This window comes from Leuresthes tenuis, unplaced genomic scaffold (assembly GCF_036924035.1).
Source record: "Leuresthes tenuis unplaced genomic scaffold, fLeuTen1.0.hap1 SCAF_22, whole genome shotgun sequence".
Lineage (NCBI taxonomy): Eukaryota > Metazoa > Chordata > Actinopteri > Atheriniformes > Atherinopsidae > Leuresthes > Leuresthes tenuis.
Window position 1 is genome coordinate 247,138 of NW_027325376.1, and position 25,293 is coordinate 272,430.

Below are 25,293 nucleotides of genomic sequence, written 5' to 3' on the forward strand. Positions count from 1 at the left end.
GAGGCAGAGCCTTCAGTTATCAGGCCCCTAAAAGCAGAATGGGAGGCAGAGCCTTCAGTTATCAGGCCCCTAAAAGCAGAATGGGAGGCAGAGCCTTCAGTTATCAGGCCCCTAAAAGCAGAATGGGAGGCAGAGCCTTCAGTTATCAGGCCCCTAAAAGCAGAATGGGAGGCAGAGCCTTCAGTTATCAGGCCCCTAAAAGCAGAATGGGAGGCAGAGCCTTCAGTTATCAGGCCCCTAAAAGCAGAATGGGAGGCAGAGCCTTCAGTTATCAGGCCCCTAAAAGCAGAATGGGAGGCAGAGCCTTCAGTTATCAGGCCCCTAAAAGCAGAATGGGAGGCAGAGCCTTCAGTTATCAGGCCCCTAAAAGCAGAATGGGAGGCAGAGCCTTCAGTTATCAGGCCCCTAAAAGCAGAATGGGAGGCAGAGCCTTCAGTTATCAGGCCCCTAAAAGCAGAATGGGAGGCAGAGCCTTCAGTTATCAGGCCCCTAAAAGCAGAATGGGAGGCAGAGCCTTCAGTTATCAGGCCCCTAAAAGCAGAATGGGAGGCAGAGCCTTCAGTTATCAGGCCCCTAAAAGCAGAACGGGAGGCAGAGCCTTCAGTTATCAGGCCCCTAAAAGCAGAACGGGAGGCAGAGCCTTCAGTTATCAGGCCCCTAAAAGCAGAATGGGAGGCAGAGCCTTCAGTTATCAGGCCCCTAAAAGCAGAACGGGAGGCAGAGCCTTCAGTTATCAGGCCCCTAAAAGCAGAATGGGAGGCAGAGCCTTCAGTTATCAGGCCCCTAAAAGCAGAATGGGAGGCAGAGCCTTCAGTTATCAGGCCCCTAAAAGCAGAACGGGAGGCAGAGCCTTCAGTTATCAGGCCCCTAAAAGCAGAACGGGAGGCAGAGCCTTCAGTTATCAGGCCCCTAAAAGCAGAATGGGAGGCAGAGCCTTCAGTTATCAGGCCCCTAAAAGCAGAATGGGAGGCAGAGCCTTCAGTTATCAGGCCCCTAAAAGCAGAACGGGAGGCAGAGCCTTCAGTTATCAGGCCCCTAAAAGCAGAACGGGAGGCAGAGCCTTCAGTTATCAGGCCCCTAAAAGCAGAATGGGAGGCAGAGCCTTCAGTTATCAGGCCCCTGAAAGCAGAATGGGAGGCAGAGCCTTCAGTTATCAGGCCCCTAAAAGCAGAACGGGAGGCAGAGCCTTCAGTTATCAGGCCCCTAAAAGCAGAATGGGAGGCAGAGCCTTCAGTTATCAGGCCCCTAAAAGCAGAATGGGAGGCAGAGCCTTCAGTTATCAGGCCCCTAAAAGCAGAATGGGAGGCAGAGCCTTCAGTTATCAGGCCCCTAAAAGCAGAATGGGAGGCAGAGCCTTCAGTTATCAGGCCCCTAAAAGCAGAATGGGAGGCAGAGCCTTCAGTTATCAGGCCCCTAAAAGCAGAATGGGAGGCAGAGCCTTCAGTTATCAGGCCCCTAAAAGCAGAATGGGAGGCAGAGCCTTCAGTTATCAGGCCCCTAAAAGCAGAATGGGAGGCAGAGCCTTCAGTTATCAGGCCCCTCTCTGTGGAACCAGCTGCCAGTTTGGCTTCAGGAAGCAGACACCCTCTCTACCTTTAAGATCAGGCTGAAACTTTCCTTTCTGATAAAGCTTATAGTTAGGGATGGCTCAGGGGAGCCTGAAACATCCCATAGTTCTGCTGCTATAGGCCCAGCCTGCTGGGGGAGCTCCCATGATGCACCTCTCCTCCCTCCATGTACAGATGACATCATTGCTGTCATTAACTTGTGTTTCTCTCTCTCAGCAGGTGTCTCTGGCCTGGTGTTACGCTGCTTTATTGATCTGTGGTCAGGTGACCTGCAGAGGACGTGTGGTGCAGAGAAAGAAGAAGAAGAAGAAGAAGAAGGAGGACGCGGCGTTGTCGGTTTTTTCCTCAGTTGGTTGTTTTATTATAAAAGTTGAAGTTTCTACTCTGACAGCGAACGGGAACAGAAACACTCTGAAAACTCAGTAAGAAAATAAAAAACATGATGATGATGATGAAGAGCAGGGAGGGGTCTCCATGGCAACACACAGGGCGGATGGTGGGGAGGGTGCAGGGATAACCATGGTAACAGTGAGGAGGGAGGGGGAGTTACTCTACTGTCCTCTGGTGTCGGACAGTTTAACATCATGTGACCTCCAACACACGTGCACACTCACACACACACGTGCACACTCACACACACACACACACACACACGTGCACACACTCTGAGGTGCTGTGTGTGTGTTTCAGAGCGACCGCCTCTCTGCCCGTCAGAAACACGACGCAGCGTTTTAACTCGCCGTGGTTAAAAGAAACGGACCAATAAGAGCGCAGGGAGCTCCTCTGAGCAGCACAGACTGAAGCTCCGCCCCTATACACTGACAGGTGATGACATCACACATTCAGGAACGCTGCCCGCTGCGTCTCCGATCCCGGAGCAGACCGCCGCCACGCTATCTGCCTACTCCTCCAGGGCCTCTTCATGGCGGCTGATCCTCAGCCTGGAGCGTGCTGTGATGTCATCAGGGTGACATCATCGTGGTGGTGAGACTCAGTCAGAACCTTCAGGCTCCCTCACTAACCGGGCCGAGTCGCCGCCGCGTCCGTTTCTGACCTCAGCTCGCCTGCAGTGAGGCCCCGCCCCCTCACCTGCCAGCCCCCTGAATCACACACACGCAACCTGCCTCTAACACGCTCTCAGTCTCTCTCAGGCTCCGCCTCTCTACTCGTCGTCGTCCTCCTCCTCGTCTTCGTCCTCGCCCTCCTCGTCCTCCTCCTCCTCCCCTCCCTGAGCTGAAGAGCTGGGGTTCCTGGCGTACGTGCCGCCGCCGCGGTACGCCACCATGTCCTGAAACACAGACAGGAAGCAGCTTACAAACCCGTCTGAGAGATGGACTCACCTGGCCAATCAGGGCTCAGCGCCTGTGGGCGTGGTTCTGACCCGGTCGTATTTCTCCCGCAGCTTCTGGGCCTTCTCCTCGTACGGCTGCTTCTCAGACTGGGACAGTTTGCTCCACATCTCCCCCAGCTTCTTGGCGCAGTCTCCTATGGACAGACCCGGAAACTGCTGCTTCACACTGGGTCGGTACTCACTGCAGAACACGAAGAACGCTGACCTGCACACACACAGAGGAGCGGTCACACACCTGGTCCAACGGGTCAGAACCATCTGCAGGAGGCAGGTGTGTCTGTCAGAGACGACTGTCCACAGAAGACTTCATGAACAGAAACAGAGGCTACACTGCTACATGCTAACAGCTAGTTAGCCACAGAAACAGAGGCTACACTGCTACATGCTAACAGCTAGTTAGCCACAGAAACAGAGGCTACACTGCTACATGCTAACAGCTAGTTAGCCACAGAAAATGAGGCTACACTGCTACATGCTAACAGCTAGTTAGCCACAGAAACAGAGGCTACACTGCTACATGCTAACAGCTAGTTAGCCACAGAAACAGAGGCCACACTGCTACATGCTAACAGCTAGTTAGCCACAGAAACAGAGGCTACACTGGTCAATAACTGGTCAGTAACTGGCCAATAACTGGTCAGTAAGTGGCCAATAACTGGTCAATAACTGGTCAGTAACTGGTCAATAACTGGTCAGTAACTGGTCAGTAAGTGGCCAATAACTGGTCAATAACTGGTCAGTAACTGGTCAGTAACTGGTCAATAACTGGTCAGTAAGTGGTCAGTAAGTGGCCAATAACTGGTCAATAACTGGTCAGTAAGTGGCCAATAACTGGTCAATAACTGGTCAGTAAGTGGCCAATAACTGGTCAATAACTGGTCAGTAAGTGGTCAGTAAGTGGTCAGTAAGTGGTCAGTAAGTGGCCAATAACTGGTCAGTAACTGGTCAATAACTGGTCAATAACTGGTCAATAACTGGTCAGTAACTGGTCAGTAACTGGTCAATAACTGGTCAATAACTGGTCAATAACTGGTCAATAACTGGTCAATAACTGGTCAATAACTGGTCAGTAACTGGTCAGTAACTGGTCAGTAAGTGGTCAGTAACTGGTCAATAACTGGTCAATAACTGGTCAATAACTGGTCAATAACTGGTCAGTAACTGGTCAGTAACTGGTCAGTAACTGGTCAGTAACTGGTCAGTAACTGGTCAGTAACCCGTCTCACAGGTTTTCAGTAAAGGGATCGAACAGTGACCCGCTTCTCCTCTCAGAACCACGGCTGAGACGCTCAACAAAAGTAAAAATAAGAAGCAAAGCTCTGGATTCTCAGCCGATCATCAGGAAGACTGAGCCGTTATTAACAGTTCTTTGTGTTTCTGTCTGGTTATAAATATCAGTTCATTACAGAAGATCAAAATCTGGGACAATTCACCAAAATGTAAATCTTTTATTCAAAGAGAAATCTTTATTATCATCAACTTTCCCCACAAAGATGGAGTCAACATCATTTATTTACCCAGTTTATTTCAATTCTGTTCCCAAACATGCTACTAAAGCTGTTAATGAGGTCAAACTAACTAAATTTATTAACTATGTGGAGAAACAAAAAGCTTCAAAGGGTCAGTTTTTACCCTCGGTTTAACTCGCACTGTGAGAACATCGTAATGAAACCATGTTCCTATCTGAGGGACGCCTCACGTTATTGATCAGTCTGTAAAGATGATCTTCTCTAGAGACGTTCTGATTGGCTGTTCAACAGCAATAAGATCATTGATCTGATGTTACAGGATGTTTTTAAAGGTTTTATTCTGTATTCATTTTCCTTTATTGATCCAATTATTTATTTTTGTCTTATTTGCTCGTTTTTAACATATTTATTATTATTAATAAATCAATCCTCGGTCGGCCATCTCTGGGATTTATCGTCCTTTTCTGGGTTCTCCAGGTTAAAAACCAGCACCGCTGCCACCCAGAGGCCTGGAGTGTTCCTGCAGCTGGTTCTGTGCATGGATTTAACCTCTCAGCCTGTTACACGGGGTTCTGACCCGGTCACACACGGGGTTCTGACCCAGTCTGCGGTCACACGGGGTTCTGACCCAGTCTGCGGTCACACGGGGTTCTGACCCAGTCTGCGGTAACACAGGGTTCTGACCCGGTCACACATGGGGTTCTGACCCGGTCACACATGGGGTTCTGACCCGGTCACACATGGGGTTCTGACCCGGTATGCGGTCACACGGGGTTCTGACCCGGTATGCGGTAACACGGGGTTCTGACCCGGTCACACACGGGGTTCTGACCCGGTGACACACGGGGTTCTGACCCGGTATGCGGTCACACGGGGTTCTGACCCGGTGACACACGGGGTTCTGACCCGGTCTGCGGTCACACGGGGTTCTGACCCGGTCACACGGGGTTCTGACCCGGTGACACACGGGGTTCTGACCCGGTCTGCGGTCACACGGGGTTCTGACCCGGTCACACGGGGTTCTGACCCGGTCACACGGGGTTCTGACCCGGTATGCGGTAACACAGGGTTCTGACCCGGTGACACACGGGGTTCTGACCCGGTATGCGGTCACACGGGGTTCTGACCCGGTCACACGGGGTTCTGACCCGGTCACACATGGGGTTCTGACCCGGAATGCGGGGAAATTAACCTGCTGAGTTTTAACATGAAACGGTTTCTGTCCAGCAGGAGCCAGAACCAGCTCCTGGGTCTCTGACACTCCGGATCAGCAGCTGAACCTCATCACTGTGTGCATGTGCGCGTGCATGTGTGTGCATGTGTGTGCAGGACTTACGGGGGTCTCTTGGGGGCGTTGGGGTCTTTCCTCTTGCGGCCCCTCTTTCCAAAGCCTTTGGGGGGGACGTAGTCCCTCATCTCCCGGTTGTAGCGCACCTTGTCGGCCTTGGCCATGTCCTCGAAGCACTTCTTATCGCTGGGGGACAGAGCCTGGAGGCAGAAAGCAGACATTCACTGACCTTCTTTCCTGCTCAGCCTATCAGAGCAGGCTCTGCAGGTCATGTGACCGCTGCCATCCGCTCAGGTTCATGATCCAGCTGTTCAGTTTGTTTACCGTGGTTCAGCTGGAGTTTCACAGACATTTCACCCTCCAGTTTACGGTGGTTCAACACCACAAACTCAGTAAAGCCGACCCATTAGAACCAGAACCTGCTGCCAGACGGATGGATCACACCATGATTCTGTCCATTTCTGCAGTACCCCCTGCTGCACATCTGCATTTATATCAGAGGGTCCGAACACATCTGCATTCAGATCAGAGGGTCCGAACACATCTGCATTTATATCAGAGGGTCCGAACACATCTGCATTCAGATCAGAGGGTCCGAACACATCTGCATTCAGGTACGAACACATCTGCATTCAGGTACGAACACATCTGCATTCAGGTACGAACACATCTGCATTCAGGTACGAACACATCTGCATTCAGGTCCGAACACATCTGCATTCAGGTCCGAACACATCTGCATTCAGGTCCGAACACATCTGCATTCAGGTCCGAACACATCTGCATTTAGATAAGAGGGTCCGAACACATCTGCATTCAGGTCCGAGGGTCCGAACACATCTGCATTCAGGTCCGAGGGTCCGAACACATCTGCATTCAGGTCCGAGGGTCCGAACACATCTGCATTCAGGTCCGAACACATCTGCATTTAGATCAGAGGGTCCGAACACATCTGCATTCAGGTCCGAACACATCTGCATTCAGGTACGAACACATCTGCATTTAGATCAGAGGGTCCGAACACATCTGCATTCAGGTCCGAACACATCTGCATTCAGGTCCGAACACATCTGCATTCAGGTCCGAACACATCTGCATTCAGGTCCGAACACATCTGCATTCAGGTCCGAACACATCTGCATTCAGGTCCGAACACATCTGCATTCAGGTCCGAACACATCTGCATTCAGGTACGAACACATCTGCATTTATATCAGAGGGTACGAACACATCTGCATTCAGGTACGAACACATCTGCATTCAGGTACGAACACATCTGCATTTATATCAGAGGGTACGAACACATCTGCATTCAGGTCCGAACACATCTGCATTCAGGTACGAACACATCTGCATTCAGGTACGAACACATCTGCATTCAGGTACGAACACATCTGCATTCAGATCAGAGGGTCCGAACACATCTGCATTCAGGTACGAACACATCTGCATTTAGGTCCGAACATATCTGCATTTAGATCAGAGGGTCCGAACACATCTGCATTCAGGTCCGAACACATCTGCATTCAGATCAGAGGGTACGAACACATCTGCATTCAGGTCCGAACACATCTGCATTCAGGTCCGAACACATCTGCATTCAGGTCCGAACACATCTGCATTCAGGTCCGAACACATCTGCATTCAGGTACGAACACATCTGCATTTAGATCAGAGGGTCCGAACACATCTGCATTCAGGTCCGAACACATCTGCATTCAGGTACGAACACATCTGCATTCAGGTACGAACACATCTGCATTTATATCAGAGGGTACGAACACATCTGCATTCAGGTCCGAACACATCTGCATTCAGGTACGAACACATCTGCATTCAGGTACGAACACATCTGCATTCAGGTACGAACACATCTGCATTCAGATCAGAGGGTCCGAACACATCTGCATTCAGGTACGAACACATCTGCATTTAGGTCCGAACATATCTGCATTTAGATCAGAGGGTCCGAACACATCTGCATTCAGGTCCGAACACATCTGCATTCAGATCAGAGGGTACGAACACATCTGCATTCAGGTCCGAACACATCTGCATTCAGGTCCGAACACATCTGCATTCAGGTCCGAACACATCTGCATTCAGGTCCGAACACATCTGCATTCAGGTACGAACACATCTGCATTTAGATCAGAGGGTCCGAACACATCTGCATTCAGGTCCGAACACATCTGCATTCAGGTCCGAACACATCTGCATTCAGGTCCGAACACATCTGCATTCAGGTCCGAACACATCTGCATTCAGGTCCGAACACATCTGCATTCAGGTCCAAACACATCTGCATTCAGGTCCGAACACATCTGCATTCAGGTCCGAACACATCTGCATTCAGGTCCGAACACATCTGCATTCAGGTCCGAACACATCTGCATTCAGGTCCGAACACATCTGCATTCAGGTCCGAACACATCTGCATTCAGGTCCGAACACATCTGCATTCAGGTCCGAACACATCTGCATTTATATCAGAGGGTACGAACACATCTGCATTCAGGTCCGAACACATCTGCATTCAGGTCCGAACACATCTGCATTCAGGTCCGAACACATCTGCATTCAGGTACGAACACATCTGCATTTATATCAGACGGTACGAACACATCTGCATTCAGGTCCGAACACATCTGCATTCAGGTCCGAACACATCTGCATTCAGGTCCGAACACATCTGCATTCAGGTACGAACACATCTGCATTCAGGTACGAACACATCTGCATTCAGATCAGAGGGTCCGAACACATCTGCATTCAGGTACGAACACATCTGCATTTAGGTCCGAACACATCTGCATTTAGATCAGAGGGTCCGAACACATCTGCATTCAGGTACGAACACATCTGCATTTAGGTCCGAACACATCTGCATTTAGATCAGAGGGTCCGAACACATCTGCATTCAGGTACGAACACATCTGCATTTAGGTCCGAACACATCTGCATTTAGATCAGAGGGTCCGAACACATCTGCATTCAGGTCCGAACACATCTGCATTCAGGTCAGAGTTTAAGGAGCTCGAGGACTCAGCAGGGGGTCACATGATCTACCTGGTTAATAAAGAACCCTGTCTGCCCTCCACCCGTCTACCTGCCCTCCACCCGTCTACCTGCCCTCCACCCTTCATCCACCCGTCCACCTGCCCTCCACCCGTCTACCTGCCCTCCACCCGTCCACCTTTCCTCCACCCGTCTACCTTTCCTCCACCCGTCTACCTTTCCTCCACCCGTCCACCCTCCCTCCACCCGTCTACCTGCCCTCCACCCGTCCACCTGCCCTCCACCCGTCCACCTGCCCTCCACCCTGCCACCTTTCCTCCACCCGTCTACCTGCCCTCCACCCGTCCACCTGCCCTCCACCCTGCCACCTTTCCTCCACCCTGCCACCTTTCCTCCACCCGTCCACCCTCCCTCCACCCTTCGTCCACCTGCCCTCCACCCGTCTACCTGCCCTCCACCTTTCCTCCACCCGTCTCACCTTCCATCTCTCTGAGCACTTCTTGGAGAACTCGGCAAAGTTGACTGACTGCTCCGGGTTCTTCTTCCGGTGTTCTTCTCGACACGTCTGGACAAAGAAGGCGTACGCCGACGTCTTCCCCTTCGGTTTGTTGACGTCTTTTCGCATCATATTGGCGGCCTGAAGAGCAACAAAAGAACAAAGAAAGATGAATTAACAGAGAGCCGGCCTGGCGGACAGAAATGACCATTATTAGATCAGATAAATAAATAAATACACGTTTTAATCTTCTGGGTCAAACAGGAACATATAAAGAGACATTATGAATGAAGGTGTGTGTGGTGCTAATCGGAACCATCTGTCTGCAGCTACATCTTAAAATGACCCAAAACTACAGATTCACTTCAGTCAGAAAACTAAACTAATAATGATAGAATATTTACGAGGTTTCCATTTTAAACTTCTACTGTAATCATCATTTATTATCATTCAGTGAGCAACGGAGTCTGAAAGGCCTCCAAATGTCCTGCCCAACATCACAGAAAGCAGATGTTATATGACTGGACAGGCTGATAATAATTACTGGGGATAAGTGACTGTGTTTCATGTTTTAACTCCACACATAGTGACTGAAAAATGTTGGAAACATTTAAAATAAACTGGATGAAGCCTTAATATCTCACAGGTAACAGGGGGCAGTGATTTAGGTGGAATGACCCTTTAACCTACATATCTGGTTTAATCCAGAATGAGAGTTTAACTGTGAAACGGTTCAATTAAACTCGTATCTGAACATGCATGACGGCCCCTTTCTGCTCGGACCGGCCGTCATCATCCGGCGGCCTCTCAGCGCCCTGACTGCGGCTCACTGGGAACAAAGACAACTGACTGGGGATCCATTTTCTCCGCCTGGGAGGCAGGACGCCCGCCAGCCCGGGGACAACCATCGCCTCTCCGGTGCAAAGCACGTACATCCGGCGGAGCTCGGGTCCTCCTCCCGGTGGTGAGCGCGGGTCTCAGCGGCGCAGAGACAGCGGAAAGCCGCTGCTCGGCGCCTGCTGCAGTTAGCCTCTCCGTGCTAACAGGCTAGCTCCCACAGAACAATGGACCACCATTTGCTTCCCGCCCTCTGCGGAGCGGCCGCCCCATCCCCCTCTGCTCGCAGACATACAAACTCACGTTTAAACCACCGCAACACATTTCTGATTAAAAGGCTTTATTCTAAAATACAACAGCAGCTCAGTTTTTATTTTTTAATAAAATGGAAATACAGTTTAATGACAAGAGCTGCGCATTTTCAACGAAGGGCTACGACTATGCTCCGGAGAGGTCAACGTTGCACGGACGGGACGTGGCTATTTCCTGGCATTCATACTCCAAAATGGGCGTTTCGTGTTTACAACAACACGTCGTGGACAGTCCCACGAATGTAAACACAACAGGGCTCAGACAGGCGAATAAACCTCACCACCGCCTCGGTCTGACGGTCACAGCGGCCATTTTATTCCAAATTTCCAGCATTTTATCTCCTGATGCCGCACTTCGGGGGGAAAAAAACACCCGGCAAATCAAAGCCAGCTCGTTCCAGGTAAACCACACAAAGGTGGCACGGTTCCGCGGCCGGAGCTCGGATGGAAGTACTCACTCGTCAGGAGGGCCGGGGCAGGTAGAGCAAACTCGGACCGGGTCTCAGGTTTTCAGGGTTTTCGGATCTTGGGTTTTGTTGTTGTTTGGGGATGAAGCAGCGACTGGAGCCGTTGGTTCACTTTCAAACTGGGTCGAGCTCGAGCTCAACCACGCCCTTTAGTAACGCCCCCCGTTGGTCATTCCTATTCAGAGGGCGGGGTTATGTGCAGCCATGTTGGGCGGGGCTTGTTCGAGCACTCCCCTTTGATTGGCTCAGAAGAACGCAACTCAAATGACGTTGTTTGGTTCCGCCTACCCAGCGATGCCGCTCCAGCCTGCCGTGGACTTCCAGGCTGATGAGCTGCACCAGCGCTTAAAAAAGGATTCTGAATGATTGGAGTAAAGTTTAGGCTGGATCTTGTCTTTTGATTCATGGTGATCATAAGGCCTAGATGTTTACTATATTTATCTTTTACTGTAATGTTGCAGATGGAGCGAACATCACAGTTTTTAACTGCTAGCAGTTCACATTTATTAATATTTAGCCACCGAGCGAGCTTTGTAAGTTAGATATTTAAGCTATTTACTCAATAAGTTTAATTTGGTTGCTTCGACTAATGCAAACAAGAGCTATTTCAACAATTTATAGCAATTCATAGGTAACCAAGACGATACACTAGCATTTTTGTAAATTAATTGGTTAGTTTAGGTGCTTGAAATTTTTAATTGCAAGTTGTGGTAAGCCACCGATTATTACTGTAGCTCGTGATCTGAGTCGAGCTGCACCTCCAAAAAATTCTAACTACATGTCGGTTTGACGCGGGCCGTAAGGGCTGTGATTGGTCCGTTCAGAACATAAATTCCGGCAGTTGCTTTTTGCGGTCTTAAAGGGGAACTCTGGTATCTTTAAACCTTATTTCTGGCATGAAATACGTTCATCTGCTCACCGAGGACAGTTTGGTGAAAGTCGGTGTCCTTCGGAAGATATTTAGATAACTGGAGATCCATATAACGGAGTGAACGGGGCTTAGAGGATGCAGCCTCTAAATAAGGCATTATCTGTCTTTATTTCACCAATACTTTAAGAAGAATGAATGAATGAACGTGTGCTATAGCTCTGTTAGCTCATAGCTGCTGTTAGCTCATAGCTCTGTTAGCTCATAGCTGCTGTTAGCTCATAGCTGCTGTTAGCTCATAGCTCTGTTAGCTCATAGCTGCTGTTAGCTCATAGTTGCTGTTAGCTCATAGCTGCTGTTAGCTCATAGCTCTGTTAGCTCATAGCTCTGTTAGCTCATAGCCGCTGTTAGCTCATAGCTGCTGTTAGCTCATAGTTGCTGTTAGCTCATAGCTCTGTTAGCTCATAGCTCTGTTAGCTCATAGCTGCTGTTATGTGGCTACTTGCAGCTATAGGAGAGCTAACGGAGGGATTTCTACACCTAGCCTCGGCCGGTCGTACAGACCACCTCTACCAACGTCTTCTCTGTCTCCTGCTTCAACATTTGCAATTTAAGTATTTGTTCTTCAATATTGATGAGCTCCAGCTGCAAATACAGCTGCTCCACCTCGGTTGCCATTGGTTACTGTTGTTAACTGTGACCGGAGGGAAAAGCAAGGATTCGGCTGAAACCACACAGACCTCCAGCCACACCCCTCTAGTGGCATGGTGGTGAATTGCAGAGCAACACGTTCCCTCGAAGCAGAACTTCGAATGCAGTGACGGAGAAGTATAAACTCGGCTTAAGGGCCAAACAGGGTAGAGAAGGAGGAGGGCAACAGAGAGCAGCAGTGGGCCGAAGCTCGTGTAATGGACTTATTGATGTGCTCATTTATCAAGCTGAGAGTAATATCGTAGATTACTCGTTTGGCATTGATTAGCTTCCATATTCATGAGTAGTAAACCTTTTTCAAAAGTCTTTGTCAGTAAATGAGTTTCCTTCAGGCTTTTTCAGCATGTGATCATCAGCACTAAAGACCCGATGTAAAACATTTCATGGTGTTCATGTGTTTCATCACGTGGAGATTTAAATGTTTTTTAGTGTACAAAGAAAAACGTTAAAATAAATCTACCTGAATTAAAAGAACAATGTTTCTGTGGATCCCTGAACGCTTCAGTGACTCTTTATGAACCCTTGATGTTTCAGATGTTTCGGACGCTTCAGGTGTGTCTGTTCCATCCTCAGTCAGGTATGAGCTGTGCTGTCAGACCACAGCTGCTGTTCAGTTATCATTCCAACATCTGTACCTCCTCACCTCCCATCACCTCAACTAATGTTGGTCTGTTATTGAACCGTTCTGTTGGGTCTCTGGTGGCAGAGGAACGGTTCTGTTGGGTCTCTGGTGGCAGAGGAACGGTTCTGTTGGGTTTCTGGTGGCAGAGGAACGGTTCTGTTGGGTCTCTTGTGGCAGAGGAACGGTTCTGTTGGGTCTCTGGTGGCAGATGAACGGTTGTGTTGGGTTTCTGGTGGCAAAGGAACGGTTCTGTTGGGTCTCTGGTGGCAGAGGAACGGTTCTGTTGGGATTCTGGTGGCAGAGGAAAGGTTCTGATGGGTCTCTGGTGGCAGAGGAACGGTTCTGTTGGGTCTCTGGTGGCAGAGGAACGGTTCTGTTGGGTCTCTTGTGGCAAAGGAACGGTTCTGTTGGGTCTCTGGTGGCAAAGGAACGGTTCTGATGGGTCTCTTGTGGCAGAGGAACGGTTCTGTTGGGTCTCTTGTGGCAGAAGAACGGTTCTGTTGGGTCTCTGGTGGCAAAGGAACGGTTCTGTTGGGTCTCTGGTGGCAAAGGAACGGTTCTGATGGGTCTCTTGTGGCAGAGGAACGGTTCTGTTGGGTCTCTTGTGGCAGAGGAACGGTTCTGTTGGGTTTCTGGTGGCAGAGGAACGGTTCTGTTGGGTCTCTGGTGGCAAAGGAACGGTTCTGATGGGTTTCTGGTGGCAGAGGAACGGTTCTGTTGGGTTTCTGGTGGCAGAGGAACGGTTCTGTTGGGTCTCTGGTGGCAAAGGAACGGTTCTGTTGGGATTCTGGTGGCAGAAGAACGGTTCTGATGGGTCTCTTGTGGCAGAGGAACGGTTCTGTTGGGTTTCTGGTGGCAGAGGAACGGTTCTGTTGGGTCTCTTGTGGCAGAGGAACGGTTCTGTTGGGTTTCTGGTGGCAGAGGAACGGTTCTGTTGGGTCTCTGGTGGCAGAGGAACGGTTCTGTTGGGTTTCTGGTGGCAGAGGAACGGTTCTGTTGGGTCTGGTGGCAGAGGAACGGTTCTGTTGGGTCTCTTGTGGCAGAGGAACGGTTCTGTTGGGTTTCTGGTGGCAGAGGAACGGTTCTGTTGGGTCTCTGGTGGCAGAGGAACGGTTCTGTTGGGTTTCTGGTGGCAGAGGAACGGTTCTGTTGGGTCTGGTGGCAGAGGGAAAATGAGGGCTCTGACGTCATGCAGCAGAGTGGCTGAACGCGCCTGCGCAGTGGCACCAGCAGGAGGCGCCCTGCGGAGTCAGACGCGAAACACAGAAGAAGAAGAGCAGGAAGTCATTTGAAGTTTCTCAGCGCCACTTTTCTGATCGGTCCGGTCCTCAGAGACCCGGAGCTCTGTGACCCGGTGTACCGCCTGTCCCGGAACCAGGAGATGGATTCCCTGCAGCTGTTCCTGGATCAGTTCGGACCCAGCAGCGAGGCGGTCAGTACAGACTCCCACAGGTGTCAGTGACCCGGTGTGACCCGGTGTGTTTCCAGCCAGCAGGCTGCAGGTGGTTCTGCTGTTCTGAGCTGGTTGTTCGGCAGCGAGCAGCTTTCTGCACTTTCTCTCGGTTTCGCTCGGCTTTCCTCGGTTTCTGTGGTCTGTGGCTGCGGGTTAAAAGTCCAGATGAGGAGGTTTGGTTTTATTCTACATAATTTCCCCATTTAGTTCTTTCTGCGCCGTTAAGGAGCCTCACCAGCAGCTGTTTAACTGCCGAACAGAGATTACAGAACCGGGTCTGTCAGTACAATGCTGGCTGTGTACAGTTAAACTGTTCCGTCGCTGTAATGTAGGTAAAAATACTGTGAACGGACTGTTGTCAGGGAACCGGGAATTCATGAAATGACTAAACTGCAGGAGCGTTACAAGGAGTTTAAGTATGAACTATTTCACAATAACAAGCCCAACATATATATTTGTCCTCTTTATTTAGTTTATTTACATTTGGTAGAAACACTAAAACCAGGAAAGAACAAATAAAAAAGGAGAAGTTCTGGTGCTGCTCAGTGAATTCTGCCCATTTCCTCCTGATTGGTTTAAAATCAACCGGTGTTCTTTTAAAGATCCCAGAGCCGGGGGGCCTGGGGTCCCTGGGGTCCCTGGGGGCCTGGGTTCCCGGGGTCCCTGGGGTCCTGGGTTCCCGGGGTCCCTGGGGTTCCTGGGGTCCTGGGGGTCCCTGGGGTTCCTGGGGTCCCTGGGGGCCTGGGTTCCCGGGTCCCTGGGGTCCTGGGTTCCCGGGGTCCCTGGGGTCCCCGGGGTCCCTGGGGTCCCTGGGGTTCCTGGGGGTCCCTGGGGGGCCTGGGTTCCCGGGGGGCCTGGGGTCCCGGGTTTCAGGTGCCCTCCAGGGGCCTGATGTGTGTCCCAGTGAGGCTGTGGTTGTCCACAGGCGTGGCATCATCCAGTTTAGGGTGAAATGTGTGGTCTGAAGCGTGAGGCGTCCCTGGAGATCGCTCTTTGACCCTGAGTCTGTCTGTGATGTTCATCTGAAAGGATCTGGTCTGGAGCGACTGTGAGGTGCTGAAAGGTGTGTAGAATCTTTCTCAGATCAGTCCCTGCACACGTCAGACAGATCCGTCATTATCAGAGCTTCTTTATCTCCCTCTGATGGGGCATTTAGGCTGATTAATGACACTTTGCTGCCTCTGGCAGTCGCACAGCTGCCCTCAGGGTCAGTTTCCTCTTTCATCCTTTCAGGAACGCAGCAGAATTACAACTCTTCTTCTATTCTTACATGAGCTGGAAAAAGAGTTCACGTGGTCCAGCTTTTTCAACTTTTCGGGTGTCTTGCTACGCCTGCTTTAGCCCTTTTTAACTTTGCAGTGACCTCACTCACATTTAAGGACATTATTTTTTACATTTGGTGCCATTTACAACACATAAGAGATTAACAGCCCCTTTGAGCAAAGAGAAAACAACAGAAAATGGCTGGAACTCCGGAGCAGGAAGAGATCTCCTCCCCTCCAGGCCCCCGTCGGTGGGTGGAGGGTACGGCTGAGGGTGGGGGTTAACTGGCCCTGGTGTTTCATAGTGAAACCATCCTGTGTCCAACGCTGTCAGTACGGTCCCTGGAGCCGCCCCCAGCTCCAAAGTGTGACTCCCAAAGATGAGTTTCGTATCCATCGTGTTGCTACTCCCAATCCCAACTTTCCCGTTCACCGTGTGTTCCTCGGGAACCTCCGGAGTTTCTCCTGAGCTCCAAAGCATTAAAAACTGCGACCAGTCGTGCTTCAGTTTTTATTTTGCTTTAAAACATGACCAACAATGTTGCTTTTCACTTACAAACACACTCTGTGACAGGGTGTCAAACTCATTTTCACCGAGGGCCGCATCAGCATAATGGCTGTCCTTAAAGGGCCAGATGGAACTAATAAATGGAATGTAAAATAACTCGTTAATGTTAAATAACTCATTATTTATTATAACTTATTCAAGTGACAGTTGCGTAGAAAACAAATGTTTGCTTGTTGCTCTAACATTTTAAATTTTGTCAGCTTATGAAAACCCACATAACTCCATTCCTGAAGGATCAAACTGTCCAAATGAATAAAGAAAAATAACATAAAAGTTCAGATGTGATCAATAACCCGACCAATAACCCGACCAATAACCCGACCAATAACCCGACCAATAACCCGACCAATAACCTGATCAATAACCCGACCAATAACCCGACCAATAACCCGACCAATAACCCGACCAATAACCCGACCAATAACCCGACCAATAACCCGACCAATAACCCGACCAATAACCCGACCAATAACCCGACCAATAACCCGACCAATAACCCGATCAATAACCCGACCAATAACCCGACCAATAACCTGCTGTTCCTGCTGCAGGAGTCTGCCTGGCTAAAGGACCTCTTCACCTTCATCACTCAACACCTGAGTCCTGTGAGCTGTGGCCCCGCCCCCTCTGATGCTGACCAGTCTGCAGGTGAGTCCATCGGACCTGAAACAGCTCAGACAGAACCGGACAGAACCAGAGAAGGTTCCTCAGGGGAACGCAGGGGTTCAGAGGGAGCTCCGCCTCTCTGTGGGCAGCATTAGGTCCTGGAGCCTGGAGCCTGGGTCCTGGAGCCTGGTTCAGGCAGCCATGGAGGAGTTCAGTCAGAACCAGGACCAGGTGCCCCAGGACAGGGCGTCCTGCCCCAGGACCAGGTGTCCCGGGACAGGGCGTCCTGCCCCAGGACAGGGCGTCCTGCCCCAGGACCAGGTGCCCCGGGACAGGGCGTCCTGCCCCAGGACCAGGTGTCCCAGGACAGGGCGTCCTGCCCCAGGACCAGGTTTCCCGGGACAGGGCGTCCTGTCCCAGGACCAAGTGCCCCAGGACAGGGCGTCCTGCCCCAGGACCAGGTGTCCCAGGACAGGGCGTCCTTCCCCAGGACCAGGTGCCCCAGGACAGGGCGTCCTGCCCCAGGACCGGGTGCCCCAGGACAGGGCGTCCTGCCCCAGGACCAGGTGTCCCAGGACAGGGCGTCCTGCCCCAGGACCAGGTGCCCCAGGACAGGGCGTCCTGTCCCAGGACCAGGTGCCCCAGGACAGGGCGTCCTGCCCCAGGACAGGGCGTCCTGCCCCAGGACCAGGTGCCCCAGGACAGGGCGTCCTGCCCCAGGACAGGGCGTCCTGCCCCAGGACCAGGTGTCCCAGGACAGGGCGTCCTGCCCCAGGACAGGGCGTCCTGCCCCAGGACCAGGTGTCCCAGGACAGGGCGTCCTGTCCCAGGACCAGGTGTCCCAGGACAGGGCGTCCTGCCCCAGGACAGGGCGTCCTGCCCCAGGACCAGGTGTCCCAGGACAGGGCGTCCTGTCCCAGGACCAGGTGTCCCAGGACAGGGCGTCCTGTCCCAGGACCAGGTGTCCCAGGACAGGGCGTCCTGCCCCAGGACAGGGCGTCCTGCCCCAGGACCAGGTGTCCCAGGACAGGGCGTCCTGTCCCAGGACCAGGTGTCCCAGGACAGGGCGTCCTGCCCCAGGACAGGGCGTCCTGCCCCAGGACCAGGTGCCCCAGGACAGGGCGTCCTGCCCCAGGACAGGGCGTCCTGCCCCAGGACCAGGTGTCCTGGGGCAGGGCGTCCTGGGGCACCTGTGGATAAAGCAGAGCTCAGAACTCCACAGGACAGCAGCTGGATGTTTGCTTCATTCCTCCTGACCCCCCCCCCCCCCCACCTGTTTCAGGTGTGTCCTGGGACCACAGTGTGCACCTGCTCAGTGTGGGTGTGCTGCAGATGATCCAGGAGAAGATGTGTGTCGCTCGCAGTCTGCCTGTCAGCTACAGGTAACTCACACACACCTGCTGACAGCAGCACAGCCACCGGTCAGGTGACCCTCATACCTGTCCTCCTGTCTGTCTGCAGGCTGCTGTCTGTCTCTCAGCTCGTCTCCCAGCAGCACCTGGCCTGTGTCAGCAACCTGTCCTGGAGCACCAATCAGCACCGAGCGTGGGCCGAGGAGGCGGAGCTCTCTCTGCCAGGGCAGCGGGCTCTGAGGCGGGTCAACCTGCTGCTGATTGGCTGTCTGAGAGAGGGGCGCGGTGGAGAGTGGAGGCTGGTGGACGGCAGCGGCAGCGTCCGGTGTGAGGTGAGTCAGAGGAGGAGGCGGAGCTTCAGGGCTCTGAGGTGACACACCTGTCCAGAACCGGTATCACACCTGTCCAGAACCAGTATAAAACCTGTCCAGAACCGGTGGCACCTGTCCAGAACCGGTATAACACCTGTCCAGAACCAGTTTCACACCTGTCCAGAACCAGTATAACACCTGTCCAGAACCGGTGGCACCTGTCCAGAACCGGTATAAAACCTGTCCAGAACCAGTATAACACCTGTCCAGAACCAGTTTCACACCTGTCCAGAACCAGTATAAAACCTGTCCAGAACCGGTGGCACCTGTCCAGAACCGGTATAACACCTGTCCAGAACCAGTTTCACACCTGTCCAGAACCAGTATAACACCTGTCCAGAACCAGTATAACACCTGTCCAGAACCGGTATAACACCTGTCCAGAACCAGTTTCACACCTGTCCAGAACCAGTATAACACCTGTCCAGAACCGGTATAAAACCTGTCCAGAACCAGTATAAAACCTGTCCAGAACCGGTGGCACCTGTCCAGAACCGGTATAACACCTGTCCAGAACCAGTTTCACACCTGTCCAGAACCAGTTTCACACCTGTCCAGAACCAGTTTCACACCTGTCCAGAACCAGTATAACACCTGTCCAGAACCAGTATAACACCTGTCCAGAACCGGTGGCACCTGTCCAGAACCGGTATAAAACCTGTCCAGAACCAGTTTCACACCTGTCCAGAACCAGTATAACACGTGTCCAGAACCAGTATCGCACCTGTCCAGAACCAGTTTCGCACCTGTCCAGAACCAGTTTGGCACCTGCCCAGAACCAGTATAACACGTGTCCAGAACCAGTTTGGCACCTGCCCAGAACCAGTATTGCACCTGTCCAGAACCGATATCGCACCTGTCCAGAACCAGTATCGCACCTGTCCAGAACCAGTTTGGCACCTGTCCAGAACCAGTTTGGCACCTGTCCAGAACCAGTATAACACCTGTCCAGAACCAGTTTGGCACCTGTCCAGAACCGATATCGCACCTGTCCAGAACCAGTATCGCACCTGTCCAGAACCAGTTTGGCACCTGTCCAGAACCAGTATCGCACCTGTCCAGAACCAGTTTGGCACCTGTCCAGAACCAGTATCGCACCTGTCCAGAACCAGTTTGGCACCTGTCCAGAACCAGTTTCGCACCTGTCCAGAACCAGTTTCGCACCTGTCCAGAACCAGTTTCGCACCTGTCCAGAACCAGTTTCGCACCTGTCCAGAACCAGTTTGGCACCTGTCCAGAACCAGTTTGGCACCTGTCCAGAACCAGTATCGCACCTGTCCAGAACCAGTATCGCACCTGTCCAGAACCAGTTTCGCACCTGTCCAGAACCAGTTTCGCACCTGTCCAGAACCAGTATAACACGTGTCCAGAACCAGTATCGCACGTGTCCAGAACCAGTATAACACGTGTCCAGAACCAGTTTCGCACCTGTCCAGAACCAGTTTCGCACCTGTCCAGAACCAGTATAACACGTGTCCAGAACCAGTATCGCACGTGTCCAGAACCAGTATCGCACCTGTCCAGAACCAGTTTCGCACCTGTCCAGAACCAGTATAACACGTGTCCAGAACCAGTATCGCACGTGTCCAGAACCAGTATCGCACCTGTCCAGAACCAGTATCGCACCTGTCCAGAACCAGTATCGCACCTGTCCAGAACCAGTATCGCACCTGTCCAGAACCAGTTTGGCACCTGTCCAGAACCAGTATCGCACCTGTCCAGAACCAGTATCGCACCTGTCCAGAACCAGTATCGCACCTGTCCAGAACCAGTATAACACGTGTCCAGAACCAGTTTGGCACCTGTCCAGAACCAGTTTCGCACCTGTCCAGAACCAGTATAACACGTGTCCAGAACCAGTATCGCACCTGTCCAGAACCAGTATCGCACCTGTCCAGAACCAGTATCGCACCTGCCCAGACCGATGATTTGTTTGATTGAACCGACAGCGGTGGCGCTTTCATTCTGATGGCGAGCAGAATGTTGAGATGAGAGTTTAACTTGCTCAGGGTTGGATTTCTCTTTGTGTGAAAGCTCATTCCTCTCATTCCTCTCATTCCCATCTGGCGTCTTCACACAATTCCAACAGCATTGACTTTTCTGCTGAATGTGACGCTTGAGGTGGTCCAGCTTCCATCCATCCACACCTTTCCCTCAGAAACCTGTCCTGCTGCTTTACCTTCGCACCATGGTTTGCAGAGCAGCCCTTTCTCACTCAAACAGAGAAGATGTCCCCAGGTTCAGCTCTCGTTCTTCTGTTCGTTCTTCTGTTCGCTCCATAAAAGAACCGCTTTTCTTCTTCACTTTGGCCTGGTGAGAGCGTGCCGCGGCCCGTCCTTTTCACCATGAAAAGGTTAGCAGTTAGCACGAATTTACCTGAACGTTGCTCTGAGGTCACCTGTCTCACCTGTCTGTCTCTCACCTGTCTGTCTGCGTCTGGCCTGTCTGTCTCACCTGTCTCTGTCTCACCTGTCTGTCTGCATCTGGCCTGTCTGTCTCACCTGTCTCTGTCTCGCCTGTCTCTGTCTCGCCTGTCTGTCTCTCACCTGTCTGTGTCTCGCCTGTCTGTCTCTCACCTGTCTGTCTCACCTGTCTGTCTCACCTGTCTGTCTCTCGCCTGTCTGTCTCTCACCTGTCTGTGTCTCACTTGTTTCACCTGCAGTGCCTGTCTCCTTCCCCTCTGTGGCTCAACCGTCCTGTCTTCCTCCCCCACTGGAACTACATCCCCCATGATGCCTCGGGGCAGGAAGAGGACCAAGGACACCTGGAGCTGATTGGCTGTCCTGGTCTGCTGTGTCCTGATGCTGAGCAGGGATTGGCTGCTGGTTTGGGAGGGGCGGAGCTTAGCGGAGCGGTGGACGTCAGAGAGGCAGCAGCATTACTGCAGAACAGGTGGGTCACATGACCTGTGAGATGTGGCAGTACCTGAGCTCTGAGTAACCTGCGCGTGTGTTTCAGGGTCAGAGGTCAGCGTGTGTCAGTGTACGGCCAGGTGGGCTCTGTGTGCCCCCTTCTGGCCGTTACAGGAACGACCTTCTTCTGCTTCACACTGACGGACACCACGCACACACTTCCTGTCCTCGTAAAGGTAGGTAAAAGGTAACTGATGACGATGGTGGTGAAGAGGAAGGTGTGTGTGTGTGTGTGTGTGTGTGTGTGTGTGTGTGTGTGTGTGTGTGTGTGTGTGTGTGTGTGTGTGTGTGTGTGTGTGTGTGTGTGTGTGTGTGTGTGTGTGTGTGTGTGTGTGTGTGTGTGTGTGTGTGTGTGTGTGTGTGTGTGTGTGTGTGTGTGTGTGTGCAGGACGGCAGGCTGTGGTGGTCTCTGTGTGTGTGTGTGTGTGTGTGTGTGTGTGTGTGTGTGCAGGACGGCAGGCTGTGGTGGTCTCAGTGTGTGTGTGTGTGTGTGTGTGTGTGTGTGTGTGTGTGCAGGACGGCAGGCTGTGGTGGTCTCAGTGTGTGTGCGTCGGACAGAGTGTGTGTGTCACGGCTCTACGTGTGTGTGTGCTGCGAGGCTGGAGAGGAAACAGCATCCTGTGTGTGACCGAGCGCTCTGAGATACACACAGACTACACACCGGGACACACACACACTCCTGCTGAGCACGCACACACCACCTCGCAGCAGGACACACCCCTGTTGATGATGTCACAGGCTGATGAGGGCTGTGAGGAGGCGGAGCCTGAAGAGGACGTGGTCCAGTTAGGAGGGAGGATGAAGCAGTCCAGAGTCATTAGTTACCAGGTGAGCTCTGATTGGCTGACGGCATGTTGCAGCGTGGATTCGTGCTCTAAGCCCCGCCTCTCTCCTCTGATAGGGCACAGTGACTGAGGTGGTGAGTGAGGGGGCGGGGCTCTATGTGATTGACAAGAAGGTGGGTCTGTGTGTGGCCTATCAGCCGGCGACGAGGAGGAAGCTGCGAGCAGGTGACGGCGTAGAGGTGAGTCTGCTGCACTCTGATTGGCTGCCCTGCTCCGATTGATATTTATTGATCGTCTCTCTGCAGCTGCACCACGTTCACCTGCTGCATCGGCCCTGTCCTGACTTCCCTCCCAGCATGCTTTGCTGCTGCCTGCGCTCCACTGTCAGAGTCGCCACCTTCAGCAGGGTGGGTGGGCCTCCACCCACCCCCCGTTGTCCTGGAGACGGAGTGTTACCACGGTTACTGCTGCAGAACAACACGAGTGTGTCAGAGTACCTGTGGGCATGTCACCTGACTTCACAGCTGTCGCACAGGTGAGGGTGTGTCCTCCTCACTGTGATGTCATCGTCTCTCTGTTAGACTGAGATGTGATTGGCTGAGACCAGCTGACTCCACCTGTCTGTCTGTCAGCTGACTCCACCTGTCTGTCTGTCAGCTGACTCCACCTGTCTGTCTGTCTGCTTCCAGGTGTGTTGAAGCAGCAGTGTGTCTCTCTGCTGACTCCACCTGTCTGTCTGTCTGCTGACTCCACCTGTCTGTCTGTCTGCTGACTCCACCTGTCTGTCTGTCTGATGACTCCACCTGTCTGTCTGTCAGCTGACTCCACCTGTCTGTCTGTCTGTCTGTCTGCTGACTCCACCTGTCTGTCAGCTGACTCCACCAGTCTGTCTGTCTGTCAGCTGACTCCACCTGTCTGTCTGTCAGCTGACTCCACCTGTCTGTCTGTCTGCTTCCAGGTGTGTTGAAGCAGCAGTGTGTCTCTCTGCTGACTCCACCTGTCTGTCTGTCAGCTGACTCCACCTGTCTGTCTGTCTGATGACTCCACCTGTCTGTCTGTCAGTCTGCTTCCAGGTGTGTTGAAGCAGCAGTGTGTCTCTCTGCTGACTCCACCTGTCTGTCTGTCTGCTGACTCCACCTGTCTGTCTGATGACTCCACCTGTCTGTCTGTCTGATGACTCCACCTGTCTGTCTGTCAGCTGACTCCACCTGTCTGTCTGTCTGTCTGTCTGCTGACTCCACCTGTCTGTCAGCTGACTCCACCAGTCTGTCTGTCTGTCAGCTGACTCCACCTGTCTGTCTGTCTGCTGACTCCACCTGTCTGTCTGTCAGTCTGCTTCCAGGTGTGTTGAAGCAGCAGTGTGTCTCTCTGCTGACTCCACCTGTCTGTCTGTCTGCTGACTCCACCTGTCTGTCTGTCAGCTGACTCCACCTGTCTGTCTGTCTGCTGACTCCACCTGTCTGTCTGTCTGATGACTCCACCTGTCTGTCTGTCAGCTGACTCCACCTGTCTGTCTGTCTGCTGACTCCACCTGTCTGTCTGTCTGCTGACTCCACCTGTCTGTCTGTCTGCTGACTCCACCTGTCTGTCTGTCAGCCTGCTTCCAGGTGTGTTGAAGCAGCAGTGTGTCTGTCTGCTGACTCCACCTGTCTGTCTGTCTGCTGACTCCACCTGTCTGTCTGTCAGCTGACTCCACCTGTCTGTCTGTCTGCTGACTCCACCTGTCTGTCTGTCTGCTGACTCCACCTGTCTGTCTGTCTGCTGACTCCACCTGTCTGTCTGTCTGCTGACTCCACCTGTCTGTCTGTCAGCCTGCTTCCAGGTGTGTTGAAGCAGCAGTGTGTCTCTCTGCTGACTCCACCTGTCTGTCTGTCTGCTGACTCCACCTGTCTGTCTGTCAGCTGACTCCACCTGTCTGTCTGTCTGCTGACTCCACCTGTCTGTCTGTCAGCCTGCTTCCAGGTGTGTTGAAGCAGCAGTGTGTCTGTCTGCTGACTCCACCTGTCTGTCTGTCTGCTGACTCCACCTGTCTGTCTGCTGACTCCACCTGTCTGTCTGTCAGCTGACTCCACCTGTCTGTCTGTCAGCTGACTCCACCTGTCTGTCTGTCTGCTGACTCCACCTGTCTGTCTGTCTGCTGACTCCACCTGTCTGTCTGTCTGTCAGCTGACTCCACCTGTCTGTCTGTCTGCTGACTCCACCTGTCTGTCTGTCAGCCTGCTTCCAGGTGTGTTGAAGCAGCAGTGTGTCTGTCAGCTGACTCCACCTGTCTTTTCTTCTGCTGACTCCACCTGTCTGTCTGTCTGCTGACTCCACCTGTCTGTCTGTCTGCTGACTCCACCTGTCTGTCTGTCAGCCTGCTTCCAGGTGTGTTGAAGCAGCAGTGTGTCTGTCAGCTGACTCCACCTGTCTGTCTGTCTGTCTGTCAGCTGACTCCACCTGTCTGTCTGTCTGTCAGCTGACTCCACCTGTCTGTCTGTCTGCTGACTCCACCTGTCTGTCTGTCAGCCTGCTTCCAGGTGTGTTGAAGCAGCAGTGTGTCTGTCAGCTGACTCCACCTGTCTTTTCTTCTGCTGACTCCACCTGTCTGTCTGTCTGCTGACTCCACCTGTCTGTCTGTCTGCTGACTCCACCTGTCTGTCTTTCAGCCTGCTTCCAGGTGTGTTGAAGCAGCAGTGTGTCTGTCAGCTGACTCCACCTGTCTTTTCTTCTGCTGACTCCACCTGTCTGTCTGTCTGCTGACTCCACCTGTCTGTCTGTCTGCTGACTCCACCTGTCTGTCTGTCTGCTGACTCCACCTGTCTGTCTTTCAGCCTGCTTCCAGGTGTGTTGAAGCAGCAGTGTGTCTGTCTGCTGTCCTGGGAGCTGATGAAGACTCTGTGGAGACGAACAGGACATCGGCGCAGAGACATTTACTCAGAGATGCTGGACGAGCTGCACACCTGTCCTCTGACACAGGTACTTCTACCCTGACCTCT

General features: G+C 52.4%; 2 protein-coding genes across 3 annotated transcripts in view; one reads left to right on the forward strand and one right to left on the reverse strand.

Moving 5' to 3' along the window:
- hmgb2b (high mobility group box 2b) overlaps positions 1 to 10,955 on the reverse strand; it is a 115,798-nt gene extending 104,843 nt beyond the window's left edge. The window contains exons 1-5 of one of the 2 annotated variants that reach the window (XR_011909760.1): positions 10,797 to 10,955; positions 9,173 to 9,331; positions 5,725 to 5,876; positions 2,950 to 3,124; positions 2,591 to 2,856 (exon numbers count right to left, since the gene is read on the reverse strand). Coding sequence is in view for 1 of the 2 variants with exons in the window: in XM_072375921.1 (XP_072232022.1) it covers positions 2,731 to 2,856; positions 2,950 to 3,124; positions 5,725 to 5,876; positions 9,173 to 9,322 (603 nt within the window). In the remaining variant the exon portion in view is untranslated. Of the gene's footprint in view, positions 1 to 1,898; positions 2,857 to 2,949; positions 3,125 to 5,724; positions 5,877 to 9,172; positions 9,332 to 10,796 lie in introns of those variants that run through there. The other variant, XM_072375921.1, reaches the window with a different exon arrangement.
- Positions 10,956 to 14,301: 3,346 nt separating this feature from the next.
- Positions 14,302 to 25,293, forward strand: part of ctc1 (CTS telomere maintenance complex component 1) — a 34,635-nt gene continuing 23,643 nt past the window's right edge. The window contains exons 1-10 of the mRNA XM_072376586.1: positions 14,302 to 14,438; positions 16,841 to 16,937; positions 18,178 to 18,277; positions 18,357 to 18,579; positions 21,281 to 21,510; positions 21,577 to 21,706; positions 22,047 to 22,358; positions 22,432 to 22,554; positions 22,621 to 22,850; positions 25,129 to 25,273. Of these exons, the coding sequence (XP_072232687.1) occupies positions 14,388 to 14,438; positions 16,841 to 16,937; positions 18,178 to 18,277; positions 18,357 to 18,579; positions 21,281 to 21,510; positions 21,577 to 21,706; positions 22,047 to 22,358; positions 22,432 to 22,554; positions 22,621 to 22,850; positions 25,129 to 25,273 (1,641 nt within the window). The 5' untranslated portion in view covers positions 14,302 to 14,387. The remainder of the gene's footprint in view (positions 14,439 to 16,840; positions 16,938 to 18,177; positions 18,278 to 18,356; positions 18,580 to 21,280; positions 21,511 to 21,576; positions 21,707 to 22,046; positions 22,359 to 22,431; positions 22,555 to 22,620; positions 22,851 to 25,128; positions 25,274 to 25,293) is intronic.